At 41.6% G+C, this 12,931-nt stretch overlaps 2 protein-coding genes across 9 annotated transcripts in view; one reads left to right on the top strand and one right to left on the bottom strand.

The window, feature by feature from the left end:
* Positions 1–2,070: 2,070 nt before the first annotated feature.
* ptrh2 (peptidyl-tRNA hydrolase 2) lies at positions 2,071–3,430 on the top strand. Its single transcript, XM_048232905.1, has 2 exons — positions 2,071–2,165; positions 2,835–3,430. The coding sequence occupies exon 2, from the start codon at positions 2,837–2,839 to the stop codon at positions 3,350–3,352; it is 516 nt and encodes a 171-aa protein (XP_048088862.1). The 5' UTR covers positions 2,071–2,165; positions 2,835–2,836; the 3' UTR covers positions 3,353–3,430.
* A 6-nt stretch (positions 3,431–3,436) lies between these two features.
* The window catches only part of cltca (clathrin, heavy chain a (Hc)), a 42,641-nt gene continuing 33,146 nt past the window's right edge, over positions 3,437–12,931 (bottom strand). For 4 of the 8 annotated variants that reach the window (XM_048232828.1, XM_048232838.1, XM_048232846.1 and 1 more), the window contains 12 exons: positions 12,662–12,819; positions 12,320–12,484; positions 11,953–12,060; positions 11,041–11,208; positions 10,617–10,766; positions 10,311–10,442; positions 10,081–10,191; positions 9,774–9,944; positions 8,614–8,835; positions 8,349–8,369; positions 5,757–5,832; positions 3,437–5,535 (listed from right to left, as the gene is read on the bottom strand). In XM_048232828.1, coding sequence (XP_048088785.1) covers positions 5,396–5,535; positions 5,757–5,832; positions 8,349–8,369; positions 8,614–8,835; positions 9,774–9,944; positions 10,081–10,191; positions 10,311–10,442; positions 10,617–10,766; positions 11,041–11,208; positions 11,953–12,060; positions 12,320–12,484; positions 12,662–12,819 — 1,622 coding nt within the window. In that variant the 3' untranslated portion in view covers positions 3,437–5,395. Of the gene's footprint in view, positions 5,536–5,756; positions 5,833–6,197; positions 6,846–8,348; positions 8,370–8,613; positions 8,836–9,773; positions 9,945–10,080; positions 10,192–10,310; positions 10,443–10,616; positions 10,767–11,040; positions 11,209–11,952; positions 12,061–12,319; positions 12,485–12,661; positions 12,820–12,931 lie in introns of those variants that run through there. The other 4 variants (XM_048232864.1, XM_048232871.1, XM_048232879.1 and 1 more) reach the window with 2 other exon arrangements.

Below are 12,931 nucleotides of genomic sequence, written 5' to 3'. Positions count from 1 at the left end.
TGCAGAATCATCTGAGAACTTTTGCAGGTGACATTGCTCAGAGTTGTACGGAAGTTTGAGGTGTACGAAAAGAAAAGGAGACAGCAAAGTCCCTTGTGGTGTCCTATGTTACTGACTACCTGCTCAGACACACACCCTTTCATTCTCACAACCTGTGGTCTGTCAGGTTATGACTCTTTAATAAACGTCATATTAGTGCAAAAAGTCAGTAGTGCACCAGTACCCCAGAGTTAAATATATCTGAAGGTATTAATTTTGCAGTCAAACAGGAATCTTTGCCTTTGCAATCCTATCAGCTTTCTCTGGAAGTTTACTTGACCTTCCAGACCTAAACTTCACCTCCGTTCCAGTTTCTTAGCCTACACTAATCGAGAAAACTGCTATGAATCTGGAGAGGCTTATGTAGCCTATTCTTAAACTACGCCATCTTTGTGGGCATCAATTATTTTAAAATGCAATGTTAGACAGCTAGCTGTTGATACTTGGGAGAAGGTTTGAGAAGTAAAAGTTAAAAGAAATATTTAAAATATGCCTCGATGACAGATAATTTAATGATGATTATGAACACGTGATAGTCTTTAGTTTTACAAAAGTAGGCCTACTTAATTGGTTTTGTTCATAACGTTGAGAAGAACTGTAACTGGAACACTTTTGACAGTTCAAACATTTACAGACCACTGCACATCCAGCGGATGCCAAGTTTACAAGAGGATTACTGGAAATGCCTAGTGGGGAACTAATATGGTTACAGTAACAATGAGGCAATATAATGTTTGTGCCCCCCGTCCCAACCATAGTAAAAGAAATGGACAGACAGACTCTGTCGTTTTCAGCAGGACTGAGGTCATGGAGTTTGAAATCAATACTTTGGTGCGTTCTTCAGTTCTGTCAATCAACTTTATTCTTCAGAAATAAACTTGATTTTCAAATTAAAGCTGTAGGTGATTAAGACGATTAAACACATAATCCAGCTATTTGCCACGGTGTTTTCTTTTTATAGGCTAATGTTAATAACACTCATTACAGTGCATGAAAATGCACTGTTCTGTAATCCGAAGTCTTCTTCTTCTTCTTCCCACCAAATTTCTGTGTCTAATTCAGCTTTAACCGTTTAACGTAGAAACTTCGTTCAAACTTTGTAACGTAGGTCTTGAAAAGGACACGTGGGGAATGTATTTTTTCACTTTTGTAAACTTTATACTTTTTGAGATATTAATAAAAAACAAGCTTATTTTTCCCCATAGACTTTGTATTAGCACTATAACATCACAATGGACTAATTAACTTGATTTGCACCTGTATCAACTTCCAGCTGCTCACTACTAGGACCCATCAAAGGGCCAGTTAAACTGATTACACCTGTATCAACTGCTTTCTGCTTAACTAGGCCAACTCTCTCTGTGTCTCTCCATTCTACAAGGATATAAGGCACATTCCATCCAACTTTCTATCCATTCATCCTCTTCAAACCATTCACTCATCCACCCATTAAACTATACATCAACATCCATTAAACAATCTGCCTATCAACATCCATTCAACTTTCTGTCTATCAACATCCATTACACTATCTACATTCAACTTTTAAACTATATACTCCGTCTCAGGCTTTAAGCATACAATCTGGCTCTCTTAAGACTACTATTTCCTCTGCCCACATGTCCTCACTACAATATTTCACTATTAAATAATTTAACTATTTAAACTACTCAACTATTGAACTGTTCAGCCATTTCAACTGTCAGTTGTTATCAACTATGACTCCTGCCAACTGTTTCCCAATAAAAGTTTGTTTGGCATTTTATGTTAATATACAGTATGTTTATATTTTCATGCACTAGTAATTTCCTCGAAATTACATTTTCTAGTTTAAAACTGAAGTGGGCGAAGGATGATTTCAAAATGATAATAAAAAATATCTTCAACTTGTTCTAGACACCTAGGATAGCCTAATAGTCCTGTATGCTATTTTGTTATGTCTTAGGTGACTGATGTTTCTCTTTTTGAGTAGCCCATCCTAAATAATACGTTTTAGAAATATTTAAAATAACGTATTCATTCCACACACAGACTGAACGTCCCAACGTCATCAGACTGAGACACGTTGAAGAGGACGTGACGTTTAAACCTGTGACAAATGTGGTGAACGCAAGTTTACATCGAAGGTAAGGCTTTTTGAAATATAATGTTAATGATCTTGCCCTGATTTAAGATAGTTTGATTGCGCGGTCGTCTTATGATACATGGTGTTATCATAATGTCATGTAACTTTCCAAGATATTTGCCATCGCCAACATGTGTAACGTTAAACTAACTTTACTAACCCACTTTCGAGTTTTTGGTTTAACGTTAATCTGTTTTGGCTCGACAGCTGGTCAACATGGGTCTGTTAAGGTTCGCAAATTAATTGAAATTGAGGGGGAAATCTGCAAGTCAGAGACATGGTAGTTCCCTCTTCACGTGTTACCTCATTCATGGCTAACGTTAGCTCAGTGTTAGCTGGGTGACTGAATATCGTTGCTAGTAGCCTGCCTGAATTAAACGCTTAGAAAAAAAAAAAAACATTCGAGTTATGATCTGTGTGTCACCGAGTCTAACATTTGTGTGCGTTTCATATGGGAGGGGGGCTATATTATGAATGTTTTGCAACACAGCCCTGCGCGGGAAGCTACTACGGGCGCGTAACTGAAGCAGTCTGGTGCAGCTACTGCAGACGCAACGCGAACGGAACGCTTCAGTTACGCGCCTGGTGTAGCTTCCCTGTAATGTTACATTCCTGTGGACGACAACAGTCGTCTGTCAAGTGGTCATAAAATGCAATTTTTCTATTTCAGGTATGGATTCACTGAGTGGCCCATTGGGCATGTTAGCAAGTGTCGGCTGTGGACTCTTACTTGGCTGGTATTTCAGAGGGCGGTTTGGGAAACCCATCAGAGGTGCAGGTGCAAGAACCGACGGTGCTGGAGATGAGAGCGAGACGTCCTCCATGGGAACCAGCGAGGAGCTGAAGTTGATTTTGGTGGTGCGAAAGGACCTCAGCATGGGTAAGGGGAAAGTTGCTGCTCAGTGTTCTCATGCGGCAGTGAGTGCCTACAAGCAACTGCAGCGAAGAGACCCTGATCTTCTGAAACAGTGGGAGTACTATGGACAGCCCAAAGTTGTGGTGAAGGCCGACGACGAACAGAGTCTTTTGGAACTTTGGCGAAAGGCTAAAGAACTCGGACTACCCGTCAGCTTAATTCAAGATGCCGGCAGAACCCAGATAGCACCAGGTTCTCGGACAGTTCTTGGAGTGGGCCCTGGGCCTGGCGATGTAATAGACAAGGTTACAGGACATCTGAAACTATATTGAATGTATGCAACACTTATGGTTGTGGTCTAGAAATACAAAACCAGTGCTTTCTAGGATTATTAAAATGTTTTCACACGACACAAGTTTCCATTGTTTGACCATTTATTTTAAGAAGCAATTAGTTTCACCTGTTCAATCATTGAATGTATGAGGATATTTTTCTTTTTTGCATTTTAAGTGTATATACAGAGAGGGGACTACTGGGTTAATCAGGCATCTATTTTAAATCACAATTCTACCATTATATATTCTACATTATATCTCATCCTTTAATCAGAGCTGATTTTTTTTAAGGAAAAAAAGAGAAAAATAATCACCGTCCTCCCACACATACATAGGCATTATCTGACAGTCAAATAGTACAACAATAACAGCAAGGTTTCCCTTGACTGAACCATACAGTAGAGGGTTATTCAAACATTCCCTGCGTGAGTCTGCTCTCTCAGTTTGTGCTCGTAGTGTCATTGCAAGGGCCAGCTTTACATCCAAACACAACACAGACAATGGTTATACTGTATTTTCCACACAACAGTAATCTATGCATTAGAACCCATTTGGATTGCTCCATATGTATACATTATTTGGTCGAGTCTAGATCACATCCAGGACAAGTCCTGGGCAGAGGGCGGGGGCGGGGGGGCTAACTAATTGAGTATGATCAGAAAGTAGGAAATGATAGTGGTTTCTCAGAGGAGCAGCATGTATGTGGTTTAAGCACAAACAAGGTTTGAAAACAAAGCTTTAACAAACAAGAAGTTTTTGTATATGGGGGAGAGTGCCATTGGTAGTCAACTTCATTGGTCGTCAATGTAATTTGCAAACCCCCATGATGTGCACTGTACATCTGTGCACTAAAAGGTTAAGTGTATAAGAGTATGGTGTTTTTCTTTTAAATAAAGTGACTTACACCAAATAGTAAGGTCAGGATAAATTGAAAAGTCAAAAAATAGGACATCAAGGTTAGTAGGTTTTATATTCTTTCTGTACAGTCATGAACAATGACCTAGAACACCACGATATCCAGCATACACACACTGTAGCACAAGGATAGGGAGAGGTTAGTCAAACACACAGATCTAAAGAATAGCATTTCTTTTTCCTTTTTTTCTGTCTTTTTTTTTGTGTGTGTATTATCCCTCTTCAAATGGAATGGTCCCCACATGAGAGCACTGGTAACTTACTGCACAAGGGAAAGTCATCTGTAGCACACAGAATAAACAAAAAAATACACTCATGACTTTCACACTGTTTCACCTGCATAGGCCAGGGTAGGGTTGAACTCACCAGAACTCAACACGTCTGTACGCCAACTCAATAGGTCTCATCTGAAGAGCTATACAACCCCCATGTTGTACACCAATATTTTGTAGTGTCGTCATGGAAGTGGCAGTCTTGTTTTCAAATACTGTATTTTGGAACAATGTATTTTTCCTGCTTTTTCTCTGAATATACAATATTTGAATGCATTTTAAAGACAGACAGAACAAGCTGCTCTCACACACACATACACACACACGCGCACACACACACACACACACACACACATTAGAATGAACAGAGTCTACATTAATTTCTTCTCAATGCCAAGTGCAATTCTGATGCTTCACAAAAGACCTTATTAAGGAGGGCTTCATTTTCCCCACCACAAGTCCTCCACTTTGACATGAATCATTCCCCTTTTAAAAATAAAATAGACAAAAAAATTAAAACTAATTAGATTTATGGAATGTGAAAAAATAATCCCCGTGATTCCAAATTTTTCTCTCTCTCTTCCTAAACAGAAACAAAGTGAAGTCCTTCATAAAAGTGTAAAAGGAAAATAACAGCCAAAAAAATATTTTATATAAAAAAAAAGAGGGAAGGGAAAACATTTGCTTGCTTGTCGTCTTGAATGAAAAGAAAAACAAAAAATAGATGACAGAGCAGTTTGGAGAACTGGAGGAGAGGTGGATGGATTGCTCCGAGCTGTTGGGAAGGCCAGCAAGTGCCGAAGGGATGGAGAGGGGGGGGGGGCGGAGCGGGTCAGGTTGGAAGGTTCGGTCTTTACATGCCGTAGCCGAATCCGGCTGGGGCTGGGGGTGGCTGGGCATAGCCGGCCGGCGCTCCTGTGTAGCCGTAGCCGTAGGCCTGCTGAGGGGGGACGGCCACGCTGGGTCCTGCAGTCAGCATCAGCTGAGGTGTTCCTTTAACAGGTCACAAACAGACCACATCAGAAATGTGGAAAACCTCACCTCCCAACAACCTTCATTCATCAGTGAACTGGAAATTAAACCCCTTCCAAAAATGACATCAAACAATTACAGTTATAGATATCATTATTGAGGACCTTTGGCATCCTTTGAAAGCTGTGGGACTAATAGTAGTAACCGACTGCGAGTCTACTGCAACTACTACTGAGACTCACCATAAACAATTGGCTGTGTTTCGGTGGCCTGTTCCTCCTCTTTCCTGAGTGATTCAGAGGTCTCCAGCTTGTCCACCTGAGAGGTAGAGAGAGAGAGAGAGAACATTTAAGGTACATTCACCGATTAGATTAGAGAAGTTGCCACGCAAGCCAAATCACTGGTGTTCCTCCGTTGCGCAGCGCAAATTTAAACCTGTAATTTGATTGGTGGGGACAAAAGCAAGCAACGGGAGTGAGGTGAAGTATTTTACAGTTTGATTCTTGCCTGTGATGCATCATTGCCAAGATCACCAGTAAAGGAGGGAAATTATCCAGACATTTTGGTGCCTACCTAGAGCCTAGTGCACTTTCAAGTCAATTACAAATCCCATTCCAGTCCATTTCTGTTCTCTGCACTAATGATTCATCTTTTTTTTTTTTTTTTTTTTTTTTTTTTTAAATTGTTTTTGAATAGTTTGACATGGTTGGCAGCTGGATTACTGCTTTTGACACTACAGCCGAGATGGAATGCCAATTTCCGTTCCCATGGTAACCTATTGTAGGAATGTACAGTCACATAACATACAGAGCCAGTAAAGACCATCATCCAGGATCCCACCATTTTTTCCCCCTTTTGTCTACAAGATAGAGAACTTAAGTCATTTGAACGCTCAGGGCAAAGGTGTGCAGCGCATAGCAAATTCAAAAAGTGCCAGTGGGCTTATATGCTCAATTTTATGTCTGTGCAGGTGCAGTCGTTATTGTTTGCCATGAACTCTGGACTGAAATTCACAATACGCTGCAGGTAAATTGCAACGTGAAAGAAATGCCATGTAACTGACAATGTGCCCAGTAGTTTCATTAAGCCTCAAAGGGATAGCTCAGAAAAAAAATGAAATAAAAATTAAGCTTGGAAACCCAGCAAATGTGCCTCAGCCAATTAATTGAATTTCAAGAGGTAAGAACTAGCGAAAATCTGTATTTAGTTTTTTTTTCTAAGCTAGGCCTTCAAGTTTGTAAATCACCTCAATTTGTCAGAACATGTTGATCTTTACTGCAGCTTTTCACCTGCATATCGTCCTCCCCTGTCTGCCACGCCAAATCATCTATCTGCAGAAAGTGGGTTCAGTTCACTATATCAATCAAGGAGTTAGTCTTGTTAAAGGAAATACATGAATGCCTATTTATGCCTTCCTGTAATTTCCCACTTCATTTCGGGACTTTCCCCAAACAAATAAGACCGCGTATTGAGACAAGACAACTTGAAATGACATGCTTAGTCGTGTTAACATTCAGAGAGAGAGAGAGAGAGAGAGAGAGAGAGAGAGAGAGAGAGAGAGAGAGAGAGAGAGAGAGAGAGAGAGAGAGAGAGAGAGAGAGAGAGAGAGATCAGTATAAAGACCAAGAAAGGCGGGGGGGGGGGTGCTGGTTGGTTGCTCCAGCCAGTCTGGGCTTTCCGAACGAGCCCAAATGCAGCTGCCACAGCTCCAGTCCTCTCAGTGCAAGAGATGCTGGCATGGGAGGGGAGGGGAGGGTGCGAGTGGAACAACATGCGTGTTGAAATGCCAAGCCACACGATCGTCAAGGTGCAGTTATGTTGTTAGCTGTTCCTCCACACGAAAATTATTTCCATGTTGTTGTGCATTTATAAAAATCTCCCTAACGCCCTCTCTCTCGCAGACACACAGACAGACAGACACAGACGGAAAGACACACATACATTTCTTAGGCAATGGTTTGAGTATGAATGCAAATCCTCAGAAAATAACTTAAACATCCATGTCTCCATGTTTTCTAAGGGCCTTCACTTTTCAATGAGCAATGCTTTATCAGTACATAACACTACTACTAAAGAGCAATAAACACCTCACTATCCACACAGGGAGAGACACACACTCTCCACTAAACCTTGTCTAATTCTCTTCACATGTCCTTCCACTGGCATGTACTGCTATGGGCACATGCAGTCTGCAACTTGTGTGCTGTGTTGTGGGGTGAGGAAAGAATGAGAACTGAGAGAAAATTGATATTGACCAAACAGACCATTAACCTTGACAAGAGTTAAATCTGTTCAAAAAAGTACCTCATGAACTTCACCTGTGATGTGCCATGTATTTTACAAATCTGCTAACACTTTCTGCACAATACATCTACTACAAATGATATACCGGTATGTATAACAGGCCTGACTGCCCTGTATATGCCACCCACTATCTTTCTAAAAGGATCAAACTGTGCCGAGACCTTCTTAATACTGAAGCCATCAATACAGTAATTTGGAAAATGACCCCACATAAAAAGAGAAGGCCAATAAGAAATAGGGCTAATGGCTTTGAGAGGAGCTCCATTATGGCTGGGTCTACCACAATTCCTTCTGCTGGTTTGGGCATCTTATTAGTGTTCTATGGACCATCCAGGCAACATGGCTGCTATTCTATTGCAGTCTAAATCTAAATTAGGATAGGTTTAGGAGAGAATACTGGCAGTTTCGGCAGTGTGACATTAAAATAGGCAAACAAAACAAAAACCATGCAAATTGCTCGAGTTCAATCCTCTCAATTAAAATCAATCAAATCATATGCAAGACAGAACAACAGGGGTTGCGGTTTTCACCTTTTCCATTACGAAATCGACCTGAAAGGGAATTTTAAAAGTACTTTAAACTGGTACATCTGATAAGTTTTCTGAGAGAAAGACATAACTGCTAAAAAGAATAGCAACTTGAACTTAAATAATAATAATAATAATAATAATAAAACATATTTCAACCCTTTATAATCGAACCATATTAAATTTGAAGGCACCGCTCTGTATGCTAAAGCCTTTACTGATTTAAACTTTGACTGCATGGTGTGTGAGGACAGAATTGCATCCATACCTTGGAGAGGTATTCCCTCATGACCTGGATGAAGTAGGGCATAGAGAAGTCCATGATGTTGTGCCTCCAGGCGGTCTCCAGCACCACGTCGGGCCGCAGGAGGTCGTAGCAGGAGAAGAGGCAGGCGGCAAAGCACTCCTTCTTGTCCTCCTCCAGGAACCACTGCAGCAGCTCCTCTGCCAGCTCAATGTCCTTGGACTCGGACGCGTACTGCATCGCATCCTGATGGGACACCCAATAAAACACACAGGTCACTGACTGACCAAACCACATTAAGCTATTACTGAGTCTACTGAGCTACATATACATTTGTTACAGGCTAATGACCTTTTGACTTAAAATCTGTGAGTTAAAGGGATACCAGGCAAGCCTGATGCTTTTTTCTCTACGAAGCTCACCCTACCGTCTGTACGTGTCGATACGTGTGCGAGCCCTCGCTCGGTCTGAAGCTCTTTCCTTTTCTTTGCATCTTCCATCAATTATACACACGTTTGCAACAATAGTGTTTCGTTAGCCTGCCTCTGTGCTGGGGATGCAGGATGAAAATCTGCTTCTCGCGATGTCTGAGACTTTGTGAGAGTGAAGGGTGGCGGGTAGGATACACCGAACTTGCAAGTGGGATATTCTTTCTACAGGCAGTAGGGGCGGGCGAGAGAGCCTTCATTCGCCCCGTAATGAGTCATTTAACCATATACCGACTTACGAAGATTTCATTACATTACATTACATTTTTAGCAGACACTTCTTGACCAAAGTGACTTACATATGTCAGCTATATTACAAGGGATCACATTGTCCCCGGAGCAACTTGGGGTTAAGTGCCTTGCTCAAGGGCACAACGGTGGAAGCTGGGAATTGAACCGACAACTTTCAGGCTACTGCACGCTAGCCCAGCTCCTTAACCACTACACTACCACCGCCTACGATGATTAATTAACACGAAAACGTTGCCTGGTGTCCCTTTAACAAAACTTAACAATGATACTGATAAAAGCAGTCAACTGAGAACGGAAAAATTATTTTGGGCAAAATATACAGATCATGTATTTACTTGTTATTAAAATTTTTCACCAGACCAAGACTAAAGTGTTTCTAAAAAAAAAAAAAACACATATCACTGGTACATCCTCCTCTTGAAAATCTCAGAAAAAGTCCCGCACCTTGTAGAGTTTGTCTTTCTTGCAGAGCTCCACACTCTGTTTCCAGCGGTTGTTGCCCTTAAAGAGGTAGGCAGCGATTCTCCTGAACTCGATCAGCTCGTGCTTCTCCAGCCGCTGGGCCAGGGAGATGTTGTCAAAGTTGTCGTAGGCGTCTATGGACGTCCTCAGAGCCTGAAGGAATGAATGGGAGGAAGAAGGAAAAAATATGTTGGTCATTTAGAACAGAGCAACTACATGTCTGTGACTTAACATTTTCTCCATCATAGAACATTATAATAGCTTTTAATCAAACACACAGGCATATTACCTGGTAATCTTCCTCAGTGATGAAGAGGTTGTTGAGTGCTTCATTGACAGATTTGTTGTTGTGGTTCTGTACTGACCTCAGGTATGGTTTGACCAGAGGCAGCTGCTTCACCTGTAAAGTGAGGAGAGAAAGGGCTTTGAGTGTTCTGAGGAGTGCAGTGATATGCAACGTGACATCGGTTTTTAGGAGAAACTACCATCATGGCTGGACGTGATGACTACACTGCTCACCTTGCTGAAGAAGTTGACAGCTCGGGAGTGGTCCAGTCTTGGGGACAGCACAATGAGCAGGTCATTCAGTAACAAAGGCTTAAACTCCAAGTAGAACTGAACTGCTTTGTAGTAAAGCTCAACATTGGCCACCTGGAACAAAAACATGTGTGTTTATTACGGATTGTTGATTCATATTATACATAGTTGATTTATTTATACACTGTTGATTCCAACATATGTTTATTATGCTGATTATACAATAGCATTCCCAACACGGTCATGTGGTCAGCAGTTGAGAGCAATCACACAGAGCGGTCCCGTTACCTTGGTGACGATGTCTTTGAACTGGCCCTCTTTCCAGGCGTCTGTGGGGTGGCTCATCATGGTGAGGATGGCATTGTCGTACTCCTCGTACTTGTCGTACAGGAAGACCAGCTCTGCCCAGAGGTGGGCCTGCTCCGCAGCCCTCAGAACCTGACCAGGAAGACAGGCAAGTCTTAAGTTAGCTCTACAAAAATACACTTGCATGTTCATTTGTTCATGAATTGTTATTTCGCTGTCCCTTATAATTGTTAACATTAAAAGACATTTAAGTGAATTAAACTTGACAGTTGAAATATAATATGGAAGTTATCAGTCTGTCACTGCCAAGACTTAAAGCCATGGGTGGCCTTGTAATTTTTTTAAAAAAAATTCTAAGTTCCACTGTTGTTGTAACCACGCTGCCAAGTCGTTTGGTTCACTCTACCTTTGGAATGTTGACTCTGGACCAGAAGAGCTCCAGGTGTTCCCTCATCTTCTGCGGCTTGAATTTGGAGTAGAGGATGGCCAGCTCTGTAAACATGCCCATGTGTGCACGCTCCAGGCCCAGGGCCGACTCCAGCATGGTGATCAACTCCTCAAAGTACCCACGATCCTACACACACACGAGCTGAGGTTAGTTTTGCAACCACTACAATGCTCAATCAAAACGCACAGGGCCTTGTTTAGGCCTCCAACAGAGCGCAGCTCTAAACACAAGGCAAAAAAAAAAATGGCTGGCACTAGGGTTGTTTTTTTAGCAGGAAAACATGCATCAGAATGAACACATTGAAAGGAATGCTCGGGTCTTATTTTGTGTGCTTTTGGAAAGCAGAGCCAGGGTCTGGAATTAAATACAGACATTGCCCAGAAATTAACAAGTAATTACTAACAGTAACTAATGATTACACTTCCAATAAAATAATCTAACATCATATTAATTACCAATATCTAAGACAGACAGACAGACAGACAGACAGACAGACAGACAGACAGACAGACAGACAGACAGACAGACAGACAGACAGACAGACAGACAGACAGACAGATAGATAGATACTTTATTGATCCTCAAGGTGAAATTCAAGGGTCTCAGTAGCATACAGACATCACACACAACATGCACTTACAGCAGAAATGGTAAACATAAGTATAAGTATAAACATATAACTAAACTCCACTGTACAATAAAGACAGTAGAAGATAAGAAAACTAACAAAACTAAATACACTATATAAATTAAATTAAGAAAGTCCAATGTGCTTGAGGGTGATGTATGTATGTATTAAAGTTTTAGAACAGCACTGTACCTGATAATAGGTATGTATGTATGTATTAAAGTTTTAGAGCAGCACTGTACCTGATAATAATTGATCAGCTCCTCCAGCTCATCTGCATGGACCACGATGTGGAGGCCACACATCTGGGCCAGCCGGAACTCCTTCCCATCCACACAGGCAAAGCACACCTAACACACAACACACAGGGTTACATTAAAAAAACAACATTTCTGAAACTTCAACTCAAATTCCCATTACAATCACATAGACCAGCAAAACATCAAAACACTGCATCAAACCCAACAAAGGATTAATTTCATCCAGAGCATAAAACATAGATCATTACCAGTAAAACTGACTTATCTGAAGGATAGTTAATCCAGCTGAACAGAATGCCCGTAAGACACGACTGTCTCAGTTGGGCAGGTGGGGGTCTGCTACACTCACCTCCTTCCAGGTGCGTGTGCTGTTGGCCTTGCGGGCTCCGTCCACGGCTGCCTGGTACTCTCCGAGGTGCACCAGGGTGGAGGCCAGACGCCCAAAGTTGGACACGTTGTTGTACAACAGCTTTGCAGCGTCGTACATCTTCTCATCATAACAACGGTCGCCAACCTAAAGAAGAAAAAAAAAAAAAACACATACAAATCATTCCCAACCTCTAGTCAAATAACAATTCAGATACAAGAAATGGAGTAGCACTTAAAGAAAAGCGCAAATGCAATTGCACTTCTACCCTACATTTAGCACTGCAGTCATGCTTCCCATTCACAACCATGACTAAACACACACCTGTTGGATGTGGGCATTGTTTGGTCCATTGATGAACTCCTCCAGCTCAGCCAGCCGGTTGGTCTTAGCCAGGGCAAAGATGAGTTCTGTCTCCACGTAGGACTCGCGAGCCTTCTTACGGGCCATCTGCAGGAACTTCACCAGGTCCTCCCAGTTACCTAAACGCAAGGTCAAACAGCACCGGTTAGACAAATCCCTCGCAGAAATTAGACAAATTATTTCAACTGATAACACTGCACTACACTGACAGTAACGGGTATTTGCAAATGA

This window comes from Alosa alosa, chromosome 2 (assembly GCF_017589495.1).
Source record: "Alosa alosa isolate M-15738 ecotype Scorff River chromosome 2, AALO_Geno_1.1, whole genome shotgun sequence".
Taxonomy (NCBI): domain Eukaryota; kingdom Metazoa; phylum Chordata; class Actinopteri; order Clupeiformes; family Clupeidae; genus Alosa; species Alosa alosa.
Note: the sequence above shows the minus strand (reverse complement) of the source record. Positions and strands in the feature narration are given on the sequence as shown.